Source organism: Gekko japonicus, unplaced genomic scaffold, assembly GCF_001447785.1.
Source record: "Gekko japonicus isolate JY-2015 unplaced genomic scaffold, Gekko_japonicus_V1.1 scaffold661, whole genome shotgun sequence".
Classification (NCBI taxonomy): Eukaryota; Metazoa; Chordata; class Lepidosauria; order Squamata; family Gekkonidae; genus Gekko; species Gekko japonicus.
Genome location: NW_015173694.1, coordinates 285,978 through 299,512, shown reverse-complemented (window position 1 = coordinate 299,512; position 13,535 = coordinate 285,978). Strand labels below are relative to the sequence as shown.

The 13,535-nt window shown below is 50.0% G+C and overlaps 1 protein-coding gene across 1 annotated transcript in view; it reads left to right on the top strand.

The window, feature by feature from the left end:
* The first annotated feature begins 11,132 nt into the window (after nucleotides 1–11,132).
* SOST (sclerostin) overlaps nucleotides 11,133–13,535 on the top strand; it is a 9,471-nt gene continuing 7,068 nt past the window's right edge. Inside the window, exon 1 of the mRNA XM_015423179.1 lies at nucleotides 11,133–11,380. Within this exon, the coding sequence (XP_015278665.1) occupies nucleotides 11,155–11,380 (226 nt within the window). The 5' untranslated portion in view covers nucleotides 11,133–11,154. The remainder of the gene's footprint in view (nucleotides 11,381–13,535) is intronic.

Genomic DNA, 13,535 nt, shown 5'->3' with positions numbered 1-13,535 from the left:
CCTACCACAAATGGCCAGCGTGTCCAGCATCATGTGTGCGAGTATAAGGGCATGTGCCTCCATGGAAGGCCATGTGATGAAAGTGAAAGGACAAAGGGAGAGAGGAGGGGGTCAGAAGGGAGCTCCCAGGTTAAGACAAAGAGAAGCATCCCATTCAAGGAGACAATACCTATACTAGAGATCTAGAGCCCCCCAGTGTCCAGGTATGCTGAGTTGCTCATTCCAACAGAAATAATGAAGCTTCCCCTTCCCAGGTGCATCCTGTGTCTCCTTCTGCCAGCTCAGTGAGGCTGCTGGTTAGAGTAGTTAAAACTGACCCTGGTAGACTCATGGTCTCTTGCAATATAAGGTAGCTTTTTGTGTTCAGCTGTATGCACATCAGAATTCTTCCAGCCCTCCACTCGGAACAGACACTGCAGGTTCTTCAAAACTGGCTCAAATTTTGCTTGAATACAAACGTAGTCAGTGAAGTTCAATGGCAGAATCCCTTCCCCCCCACATCTCTCCTTATATATAATTGTGTTTTGGTTGTGGACTCTCCTGAACATTCCACACACTTCCAAATCAGTTGGCTCCCTGAGCTGTCACTCCGAAGGTCTCCCAATCCATTGGCTGCATTCCCAGAGTCCCGCCCACAGAAGCGGCAGCCAGCATCTCGGCCTTGGTGTGCTGGGAGGCAAAGGACAGGATGGATGCTCCGGAGGCTGAGGACGGAGCAAGTGACAGCGGGCAGGAGCTGCCACTGGCCTTTCCTCATCGGGAGAAGCCAGCAGCCACCACAGCTGCCACGCTGGGTGGCTTGGAGCAGCTTTCCGCCTCGCCATTGCGCAGGGGGTCTTCTGGACCTGGGTGCTGGAGGCTCAGGTGCCACTGAGCTTCTTGGTGAATGAGACGGCCTCATGGCTGTGGGTGGCCCGGGCAGCGCACGTTGTGTCCCTGGAGCGGGGTGGCTGCGGCTGCAGTGCCAACTGGTTGGCCTGCTGTCAGATGGGAGCCACGCCTGCATGCGCTACAGCATCAACCCAGAGCAGATCGAGGGCAAGGCGCTCTCCTACCACCTGGCCAAGCTGCTGGGTATCCAGAAGTGCCTGCTGCTGCCAGCCCTCTCACTGGTGAAGGTGCATGGTGGGCAGTGGGTGCAAGTGCGTGACGAGCTGCGCAGCTCCCATTGGGCCGAGGGTGCCATGGTGAGCCTTGCGCAGTGGGTAGACAATCTGAACGACATGGTTGCTCCCGCCTGGCTGAGATCTTTCTAGAGCTCATTGTATGAGTTTTACAACGGGCTTTGCTACTAGTAAGCCATAAAAGCAGAGGTGGTTTACAGTTGCCTTCCTCTGCAGAGTCTTCCTTGGTGGTCTCCCTTTCAGGTACTGACCCTGCTTAGCTTCCGAGATGAGGCTATACCTGCTCCCTCCCTAAAAATAAATGAAATTTATGGCCAGCTTTGCTATGGTTTGATCTATCCCAAGGGTGGGGAGGCCCTGACCTGGAAGGCCCAGGCTAGCCTGATCTTGTCAGATCTTGAAAGCTAAGCAGGGTCGGTCCTGGCTACTATTTGGATGGGAGACCACCAAGGAATACCAGGGTCGTGATGTAGAGGCAGGTAACGGCAAACCACCTCTGAATGTCTCTTGCCTTGAAACCCCCAAAACAACAACAACAATGGGTGGGGAGGGAGCAAGCGCTGACATTTCTTTGGGCCTGCCCCTTCCTTGTTGCCTTGCAGAATTCAAACCCAAGGTGTGCTTTTAGATCACAAATCGTTGCAGAATTTGAATCCCTGCTTTCCCCTGCCCCCAGGACAGGGGGTTTATAATCTTCCTCTTTCCTGGAGTATTCTTCTTTACAAGATCGATATCTCTGTTCATTTAATATCTAGTTCTTTGAAAGGCAGGGGGAAGGGCTCTGCATACTAGGTTTGCCAACTTCCCCCCGGGGCTTGAAGCTCCCCTGGAATTACGACGGATCTCCGGACTGCAGATATCAGTTCCTCTGGAGGAAATGGCGGCTTTGGTAGATAAGAATGACTTGTGGCTCTATAAGGATATGAGGAGCTGGGGAGGATGAAGAAAGGGGGGGCATCAAGGGGTGAATGTTTGTGTGGCAAGACGGCACACACCATACCGCCCTGCAAACAGTTACTTCCCCATTACGGCTAATGATACAGGGACAAGAGCGGCCTTCAGTTCCCCAGAAAAGAGGCAGAAAGGGTTGCCGAATCTCCAGGTGGATGGGGCGGAGTTCTTCCTGAATTGCAACTGATCTTCAGGCTATAAAGATCGCTTCCCTGGAGGAAAAGGCAGCTTCAATGGACAGACTCTATGGTCTCATATCTCCATTGAGCTCTAGTTTGGTGTAGTGGTTAGGAGCGTGGACTCTAATCTAGGAGAACCGGGTTTGATTCCCCACTCCTCCGCATGCAGCTGCAGGTGTGACCTTGGGTCTGTCACAAGTTCTCTCAGAGCTGTTTTCTTAAGGGCGGTTCTCAGGAGAGGTCTCTCAGCCCCACCTACCTCACAGGGTATCTGTTGTGGGGAAGGAAAGGGAAAGGAGATTGTAAGCTGCTCTGAGACTCCTTCGGATAGTGAAGGGCGGGGTATTAATCCAATCTCTTCTTCTTCTCCTTCCCTTTTCCCAATTCCACCATCCTCAGGCAGTGCTCCCAAATCTCAAGGAATTTCCCAAGCTGGAGTTGGCAACCCTAGAGACACACAACTCCATCTCTGAACCTGAAGGATCACCTCTCTTCATGGGAGCAGAGCTGCCAAGAGAGGTAAAACAGGTGTGTATGCAGGGCTATTTTTGGGCAGGAACGCACAGGAACGGAGTTCCGGCTGGAACTCATTAGCATAATAGGCCACACCCAACAGCAGGAACTCATTAGGACTGGCTACGTTAGGGGTGTGTGACCTAACATGCAAAGGAGTTCCTACCAAAAGGCCCTGGGTTTTGACAACAAACAAGGTAAACAGAATAACAAGCAAAAGGTGGGTGTGGCTGGATGACCACACTTCTGGTAACATGGGGGTGCGGCCTAATGTGCTAATGAGCTGTGCTGTCAGGGGTGTGGCCCAATATGCTAATGAGTTCCTGCTGTTGGGTGTGGCCTATTATGCTAATGAGTTCCTGCTGGGCTTTTTCTACAAAAAGAGCCCTGTAGTGTATGTGTGGGGGGCGGCGGAATCCAGGGGCCCATGGAGCTGTGGAAATCATGCAGTCTACTGTGACCTGTGTACATGTGTCCTGGGTGATGGGAAGGGGGCCTGCAAAGGGAATCATTGCCTGGAGGGTCTGTGGTGGTTCATTGTATTCCTGTGTTCAGGCCCACATGCCAGCTCAGCTCTGCTCGATTCTCATGGGGGCTTCCATAAAACTTCTGCAAAGGTGGAGCTCCTGGTGTCACTCTCACAAATGCTCCCTCTAAGCTGTGGAGTCTCATGAGCAAAAATTCTACTTTGTGAGCTACCGGCATTAGCGTTGTGAGCGAGCGATTTGGCTGCTGCATACATTAGTTTGCTCTGGAGCCCTCCTTCCTGAGCTAAGGCGGAAATGTGTGATCCGGAGGCTAAAAAACGGTGAGCTAGCTCACACCAACTCAGCTTAGACGGAACATTGATCTCTCACATGTCCTGTTCTGCAGGGCTTGCCATCATGAGATCATAAGAAGAGTCCTGCTGGATCAGACTGTCTAGTCCAGCATCCTCTTCCACCCAGCCCAGTGGCCAACCAGTTGCCCTGGAAGGAGGGCCAACGACCAGGCAGAGAGACTGAGTCCTTCCCCTGGTGTCGCCTCTTAGCTCTGGTAGTCAAGGTTTTACTGTGTCTGAACAGGGAGATTCCCTTTATTCACCATGGCTAGTAGCCACTGATGGATCTCTCCTCAATGAATCTGTCCAGTCCCCTGTTAAAGCTATCTATGCTCATGGTCATCGCTGCATCCAGTAGCTGCGAATGCCACAATTTAATATCCATCCCCAATGGACTTTGGATAGTAAATCTGGCTGCTTTTATTTGTTGCTTGTGTTATAGCATCAATTGACTGTCTGGTCTGTATTTTTGTATTCGTGTTTGCTGTTGGCTAGTTACCTCGAATGGGCGAATTTAACTCAGAAGACCGTTGTATCTACTACTGTGGCCAAGAATCCCGTAGAAAAAATGGTGTGGCCTTTATAGTCAACAAGAGAGTGCGAAAGGCAGTAATGGGATACAATCTCAAAAATGACAGAATGATCCTGGTCCGAATCCAAGGCAAACCATTCAACATCATAGTAATCCAAGTTCATGCCCCAACCACTGATGCAGAAGAGGCTGAAGTGGACCGGTTCTATGAAGACCTACAACACCTCCTAGAACTAACACCAAAAAAAGATGTCCTCCTCATCATAGGGGACTGGAATGCTAAAGTAGGAAGTCAAAAGGTAACCGGGATAATGGACAAGTTTGGCCTTGGAGAACAAAATGAAGCCGGGCAAAGGCTAACAGAGTTTTGTCAAGAGAACACGCTGGTCATAGCAAACACCCTCTTCCAACAACCTAAGAGGCAACTCTGCACATGGACATCACCAGATCAGCGACACCGAAATCAGATTGATTATATCATTTGCAATCAAAGATAGAGAAGCTCTATACAGTCAGTAAAAACAAGACCTGGAGCTGACAGTGGCTCAGATCATGAGCTACTCATTACAAAATTCAGAGTTAAATTGAAGAAAGTTGGGAAAACCACTAGGCCATTCAGGTTTGACCTAGATCACATCCCTGATGAATATACAGGGGAGGTGAAGAATAGGTTTAAGGGACTAGATTTGATAGACAGAGTGCCTGGAGAACTATGGACAGAGGTTTGTGACATCACACTTCTCTCCTGACATCACAGCCAGTCCATGACACTCTAGAAACCCCACAAATCTTACCATAGAGCTTTGTGGAATTCCTAGAGTGTCATGGAGTGGTTGCGATATCAGTTCTGGGTTTTTACAGGAAATGACATTGCAACACACACAATGCAATGCTGTTCTCCTCCCATTTCCATCCCCCTGCCTGGAGGACAGCAGCAAGAGTCCTGCAGCCTAAAGCAGGAGAATTCCTGCCACCTGGTATGAGGCAACCTGAATCTCTTGTCAAAACGATGAGGCAGTAGATGACGTGAAAGACCTTCTCCTGAGACCCCTGCTGCCAGCCTGAGCAGACAATACTGATCTTGATGGGCCAAGAGTCTGACTCAGTATACAGCAACTTTGTGTGTATCGATGCTACTCCTACCTACCAGGCTGTTTCCTATGATGACCTAAACCAGATTTGGATAATCTGTTAGAGCACTTACAGTGGTTGTGGAGATCAATTTCTCTCCTTCTACTTTCCCCCGGCAAATCATCTCCTTCTGGCATCGCTTTCTCCCCAGAAGTGGCTGCCAAAGGGGTTATGATGCATACATACATGTCATGTGTGTGTTGCTCCTCAGTAGTAGCTGCCTATTCCTCCCATCTTCGAAAGCAGCCCCCCCCCCAATTTTGCATTGTCCATCAAGGGAACCCATTCTGATGTTTTGAATTATATCCCCACTTACGTCCCCAAATGCGAACCGAGAAAGCAGATGTTTAATTTGCTCCCTCCTCCGCCTTGCACCAGACGGCTTCCCCTTGTGTTTATGTGTCTGGAGGTGTTCCCTTCTTGCATCCTGTTTCCCTGTGAATGAAATTCCCTGTTTGTGCCACGAGTCTCAGGAAATCATCCATTGATAAAAAGCATCCCCGGCCAGCCAGCTGTCCTCAGCCGTTTATGTCAACATTCCATCACACTTCTTTCCTTTGACTAGGGATGCCAGCCTCCAGGTGGGACCTGGGGATCCCCCAGAATTACAGCTCATCTCCAGGTGACAGAGATCATTTCCCCTGGAGAAAATGGATGCTTTGGAGGGTGGGCTCTATGGCATTGTACCCCACTGAGGTCCCTGCCCTCCTCATGTTCCATCCCCAGATCACCAGGAGTTTCCCAACCTGGATTGGGCAACCCTAACCCCGCCCATCACCTGTTAGTGGCTAGGGTGGACCTGGCAGCCCTATGCAGACTTCATTTTCTCCCAGCACATGCACACTGAGGACCAATCAAGCAGAAGGTGTCTCATTACACAGCTCTCTCAGGAAAAGGGTCCATTGATTTATGTATATATATTTTTTACTTCATTCATAACCTTCCTTCTCCCTGATGGGGACCCAAAGCAGCCCACGTTTGTTCTCCTGTCCTTCATTTTATCCTCACAACAACCCTGTGAAGTAGGCTAAGCTGTATTTGACTGGTCCATGGTCACCCAACAAGCTTCCATGGTTGAGCAGGGATTTGAATCTGGGTCTCTCAGATCCTGTGCTGACATTCTGACCACCGTATCGCACTGGTAAAAGTGTTATCGAAGGCATAACTTTTCATGTGCAAGCACACTTTTCCAGATACATTGAAATAGTGTTTCCTCAACCATTACATATGGGTAATAGTAATAGATAATATGTAGTGGTTGAGGAAATTCTATTTCACTGTATCCGAGGAAGTGTGCTTGCACATGAAAGCGTATACCTTGAATAAAACTTGGTTGGTCTTAAAGGTGCCGCTGAACTCAAACTTTGTTCTGCTGCTTCAGACCAACACAGCTACTCACCTGAATCTATCTTCATGGCAAAAGAGTATGTGTTTGTATTGGCAGCGAATCCTTTCAGAAAAGACAGATCTTCACATGATCAGAGACACTTTGCGCCCTAATATTACTTATTATTTCAGATTATCCAAAACTCAGCCCTGCCAGCTCTGGGTTGGGAAATACCTGGGGATTTTAAGGGTGGAGCTTGAGGGGGTGGGGTTTGGGGAGGGGATGGCCATTTTCTTTGAACTGATGAACTGACCTCTGTCACCTGGAGATGAGTTGTAATCCCAGGCACTCTCCAGCCACTGCCAGGAGGTTGGCAACCATACCTGGCACCCAAAAACCCATTCCAGGGCTTGAAATTATATCCTGTGGTCCGATCATGCCGCATGCCTAGGCAGTTTTGCATAGGCCTGTGTTTCCCCGAACATCTTATGGGAACATCGCTATAATCAATTTTCCTTTCTTTAGAATTTTCCTTAGAAGAACACAGCACAAACTCCTACAGCCATCTGTTGGGAACTTCCGTGGCACTCAACACTCACTCAAACTTGGCTGCCACGTGAAAGCATGTGAGGAGATGAGTTGTAATCCCAGGCACTCTCCAGCCACTGCCAGGAGGTTGGCAACCATACCTGGCACCCAAAAACCCATTCCAGGGCTTGAAATTATATCCTGTGGTCCAGTCATGCCACATGGCCAGGCAATTTTGCATAGGTCTGTGTTTCCCTGAAAATTTCATGGGAACATCGCTATGATCAGTTTTCCTTTCTTTAGAATTTTCCTTCGAAGAACGCAACACAAACTCCTACAGCCATCTGTTGGGAGCTTCCGTGCACTCAACACTCACTCAAACCTGGCTGCCACGTGAAATCATGTGAGGAAGTGGTTGAGTCTGGGATTCTGCGAGCTGTCACTTTTTGGGCTCCCCTTTTCGGGGCCCCCACCCCACCCCTTCATCAAAGAGACAGAGTTTTTGCAAGATTGGTCTGGAATTTTAGACAAGAGGTCTGGCTCTGGTTTTCATAGTCCTCCTTTTTGCTCTTTATTTTCATTGAGATTTTCACCAGCTACCTTGCAAAATCCTTTAAGATAAACATTTCTACTCTCAACTGTCAGAAGTTCTCTTGGGTCTCATGTGGGAGCTCTTCCGCATCATCCCTTCCCACCTGATTCTGGTGATCCTGCAAAATCAACCTGGGAACTTTTGCACGCCAAGCAGATTCTCTCCTGCTGAGCCGTAGCTGCAGCTCCGCACACAAAACTACCTTGCACGGAGTCAGACCACTGGTCTATCAAGATCAGCATCGCCTGCTCTGGCTGGCAGCAACTCTCCAGGGTCTCAGGCGGAGGCCACCTGATCCTTTCAGCTAGAGAATCACAGACAGTGATGTGGGATTCACTGCCAGACGATGTAATGATGGCCACAGGAATAAACCGCTTTAAAAGTGGATTAAGTAGGTTCATGGAGGATAGGTCTATCAATGTCTACGAGCTGTGGTGACTCAGGGGAACCTCCACATCCAGAGGCACTAACCCTCTGAATCCCAGAGCCAGGAGGCAACATCAAGCGAAGTCCTCAGCCTCCATGCCCTGTTGTTGGCCCTCCAGAGGAACTGGTTGGCCACTGTGTGAGACAAGATGCTGGACAAGATAGACCATGGGTCTGATCCAGCAGGGCTCTTCTTATGTTCTTGAAGCAGAACTATGGCCTTGTGTCACTCAGCTCATAGTTTTAAGGAGCAAGCTATTATTTATTTATTGAATTTGTTAATCGCCCTACCCCAGCTGACGCCGGGCTCTGGGCGATGTACATAAAGGCATCGTACCATAAAAACATATACGACATTCAAATCCCACTAAGCAATTTGATAGAACTAAAGACCCAAATAGAGTCCACGATGATGGCATCTGAAAATTCCTACCCCCAGCTCTGGACTACTAAGCCAGTTTCTGGGCAGGGGGAGAGGGAACTCATAACAGCAATTCAGAGTGGGGGGGGAAGGGAGGGGTGCCAGCCAAGGGAAAACCATTGCTGCCCTCAACCAAAAGCCTGGTAGCACATCTCTGCCTTACAGGCCCTGCGGAATTGCACAAGATCCCGCAGGGCCCTGGTGTCATTTGGCAGAGAGTTCCACCAGGTCGGAGCCAGTACTGAAAAGGCCCTGGTCAAGAACAGCCGGACATCCCTAGAGCCGGGGATCACCAGCAGATTGTTATCAGTAGGGCACAAGTCTCTTGCGGGGACATACCGGAGGAGATGGTCCTGTAGATATATTGGTCCCATACCGCTCAAGGTCCTGAAGGTCAATACCAAGTCCGTGAACCTGGCTCGGTATCCTACTGGAAGCCAGTGTAGCTGGTGCAGCACAGGCCGAATATGTGCCATCCGTGACGTTCCTGCCAGGACTCACGCCGCCACATTCTGGATCAGCTGGAGTTTCCGGATCAGTCTCAAGGGCAGGCCAGCGTAGAGCGAGTTACAGTAGTCTAGCCTGGAGGTGACCGTCGCATGGATTACCGTAGCTAGGTCCAGGCATGACAATAAAAGAGCCAGTTGCAGAGCTTGGCGAAGATGGAAAAACACCAGCCTGCCTATTTATAGGAAATGCCTGAGGATTAATACTGAGCCAGTGAAGAACGAATCGAAGTATAACAAAATGTGTCAGAACGAATGCTGATCTGGATCCACCCGTACACATCCCAGAGCCGCTTGGGATTTCGACCACCAAATGGGGTTTCGCCTGGAAACCATCATTTTCAGAGATGAGTCTTTGACATGTTACAATGGAAACTTTGTAATTGACACTTAATCGGTCTCTGGAGAAACAAGACCAATTAATATGTCTGTTGAGCATGTGGTTGCTACTTGGAAATCTTACATGTGTCATCCTCCTTGCCTGTGGTTATGTGTAGCCGAGCCAAGGAAGAATCTGGATCGTGTCTGTGCGGCTCTTGAAACTGTACAGTCCCATGATTCTAATTAGCACTTTGTGCAGTACAGCATTGGAGGGTGGGGAACCCTGAGGCTGGATCCAACTGGGTTTTAGGCTGGTAAGAATGGAAGGAAGGGTCACACACGAACACACATGAAGCTGCCTTATACTGAATCAGACCCTTGGTCCATCAATATTGTCTGCTCAGACAGGCAGCAGCTCTCCAGGGTCTCAGGCAGAGGTCTTTCCGATCACCTACTCTCTGATCTTAACTGGAGATGCCAGGGATTGAACCTGGGACCTTTTGCATGCCAAGCAGAGGCTCTTCCACTGAGCCACAGCCTCCTTGTGAGCCCTCCTTTCCATGAAGGGGTTCACAGGCAGAGGTCATTTCGGGGGGAAACGCGGGGGAACACAGTTCCCCTGGGTGAGGTGCAGGGGGGTGGGGTGCATGATGAAGCCCCGCCCCCTGCTTCTGGCCGCCCCGCTTCCAGCCCTCATTCAGTCAGGAGGAGGCAGGAGAAGAGGGAGGGTAAGTTGCTTCCTCCCCGCCTCTCCCCACCCCTGCTTGCCTGGGGCCAGGGAGGGCCTTGGCGGGGCTTCCTCGCACTCCCGCTGGCCTTGCAGGTCCACTGCCGGGCCCCTGATGTCAGGGTGTGTGGCATATGCTAATGAGTTATGCTAATGAGTTCCCCTAGCTCTTTTTCTACAAAATGACCCCTGTTCACAGGACCTGCATGAACAAATCCATGTGGGATGGGAGCTATTCCATTATCGTTGAGTAACTGCACCCAACTTCTGTCTCTCTATACATTCCCCCCCCCTTCTTCCAAGGATCTCAGGGCAGGTAACCAATGCTCCCTCTAAGCTGTGGAGTCTTGTGAGCAAAAATTCCACTTTGTGAGCTCCTGGCATTAAAGTTGTGAGCCAGCGATTTGGCTGCTGCATAAATTAGTTTGCTCTGGAGCACTCCTTCCTGAGCAAAGACAAAAATCTGTGAGCTGGAGGCTAAAAAACTGTGAGCTCGCTCACACTAACTCAGCTTAGAGGGAACACTAGACGGGAGCTGTAGTGAGAACTGGGGAAGACGGAGTGAAAAAAGCTAGACCCCAATTTTAAAGATTTGGAAAACGATCAAAGTCAAGGAGACAAAAAAGGTTTTGCATTTTTAAAACTGGACACAAGGTTCTGGCAACCGTGCTGAGGAAATACTAGCTATCTGCTCCCGTCCTCCTTCGCCTCGCCAGTTTTGTTTTCTTTTTGCTGTTGTCCAGGAATGAAACAAGTGAGAAAAGTGTGCGTGAAGAGAAACACTGTTTGGCATGTTCAGGCCACAGCCGCCCTCCCAGCCGCCCACAGGATTCCTGGCTTTCTGCAGACAAATTGGTAGGAAGCAGTCCTCGCCCCCCCTCTCCTCTTGACACACACACACACACACACACACACACACACACACCGGGCCCTTCCCACTCCCCATCATTGGCTGGCCGGTTTCTAAGAAGCAATTTAAAAAGGAGACTAATTTCGCCTGGCTGAAGATTCCAGAGGACCCGAGTGCTGGAGACCTTCCCACGGCTGCCTGCCGCCATGCAGACCTCCCCGGCCGTCTGCTCCATCTGCCTCCTGCTCCAGATTGCCTTCCCTGCTGGGAAAGGGTGGCAAGTGCTTAAAAATGATGCCACGGAGATCATTCCCGAGTACACCGAGATGCCGGCGGAGGACCAGCAGCCCTACACCCAAAGCGAGAATGACACCATGAGCAACCGGGCACAGCAAGGAGAGAGGCACCCCCAGGTTTCTCTGGGCCAGATCGGTAAGGAAAACAGAGGCACCTCTGGGCTTTCCGGTGCGCGGGAACATCTGGACCGGCTGGGGTGCTGCGGTGGCAGTGGACAGTGCCATCAGGTCAAAACTGACGTATGCCAACCGTGCAGGGTTTTCAAGGCAAGAGAGATTCAGAGGTGGTTTGCCATTGCCTGCCTCTGTGTCATGACCCTGGTGTTCCTTGGAGGTCTCCCGTCCGAATGCAGGGCCGGCCCTGCTTAGCTTCTGATGAGATCGGGCTAGCTTGGGCTGTAGGTTCTGGGGGCATACGACAGGTCCCTTTTGTGGCAGGATTTGCTAGCGGTTTGGTGACGAGAGCCCTTTTTAACTGGAGCGCTGTCATCACTTGCCTTGCTCAGTGAGAATCTGACAAAGAACTCTGTGTGACATGGAAGCTTTCACATTCAGTGACCCAGTAAAAATCGTTTTGTCATTTTTTGTGGGGGGGTCACTGACTAGCCAGTGTCATGCGTAAAGCTACTCTGACAAATGTTGCCTTCATCTGCAAACCTAACTGCAGAAATCTCAGTTGCATAACAAAGGGCTCTCCTTAGCTTTCTGTTTCCCATGAGAAACGGCTAGATGTTAATGTTAACTCTGCAAAACTGGCTCAAGGCCTTGAATGTCATGTGCCCCTGTGCCTTCCACTTAGGCTGGGTCGGCACCCTCTTCTTTCCCTGTTCTGGGATCTGCTAGTGCTTTATGTACCTTATCTGGAGCCAATGACCTCATTAAGGCTAAGCTGCTAGTATTTATGATGGCTCAGCATGAAACAATTACTTCCCTAGTGGTAGAAAAGAGCAAGAGCCCAGTAGCACCTTAAAGACGAACAGAATTTGTGGCAGGGGATGAGCTTCCGTGAGTCGCTGCTCACTTCTTCAGATACAGCGAGAATGTGAGTCCACCCGTCCTTATATCTTGGAGAGTGGAGTGATTTCAGAGGCCGACTAACACCCATCTTGAGTTATTTCCCTGTAATTCTCCATGCACATGCTGAGGAACTATGTTTCTCCTCAGATGGTGGCGATAGTAGTGGTGGTGGGTGAAGTCAGTGTGGTATAGTTATTACAATGTTGGACTAGGATCTGGAAGAGCCAGGTCTGAATCCCCACTCTGCCATGGAAGCTGGCTGAGTAACCTCGGGCCAGTCACGTACTCTCAGCCTAACGTCCCTCACAGGGTTGTTGTGAGGATAAGGTGCAGGAGTGGAGAATAACAGAAGCCGCTTTGGGTCCCCACGTAAATGCTTGTTAAGGGATGAAGCTGCAGCACTCTTCCTTGACGGGTTCGTTTGCAAGCAGGTACCCTTTCCTGGGAGCAGTTTTGCTTCCCCTGTAGGCATGATAGATTGGGGTGCTTACTCACAAGTAATCCATGCCCTCCCTTACGAAGGTGCAGGCTGCAAATGTGCAGAACACAACAAGAGTTGGCATGCTTCCCTTCTCTCTTATGTCCCAGAAGGAAAAGTGATCAAAAGAGTTGGATTTTGGGAAATGTCCCAACAGTATCTTTCTTCCCTCTTGCGTAGGCTGAGCCACCACTCTGCCCAGGGCTGGACAGCAGAGATTGCATGCACTAAAGGAGCCTGGATTCCCCAAGGAAGAGCTACATATCAGGATGTTCCACAGGAAACTGGGCATTCCAGGGGAATATTAGCATAGAAGATGATTTGTTGCCTATTGAAATAACTTGTTGCAGAACGAAACTCAGTTGATAGGAAATGGAGCTGCTTCTTAATTTCATCATGGGTCTTTTTCCAATGGATATTTATTTTTGGTGGTTTATAAACGAGGCGAGAAGGGAAGGCGGCACGGTATGGCTCCATTTCAACAGATCTTGAAAGCTAAGCAGGGCTGGTACTTGGAAGGGAGACCGCCAAGGAAGGCTCTGCAGAGGAAGACCATGGCCAACCACCTCTGCTTCTCCCTTGCCTTGGAAGCCCCTTGCTGCAGTCACCATAAGTCTGCTGTGACTTGATGGCACTTTACACACAGGGTGTTTCCACACACACTAAGTAACCCACTTCCAATCTACTTCCAGTGCACTTTCCAACTAGATGTTACTGTGTGAACTGGCAAAATCCAGTTGGAAAGTGCACTGGAAGTGGATTCAAAGTGGATTGTTTCGTGTGTGTGACCGCAGCC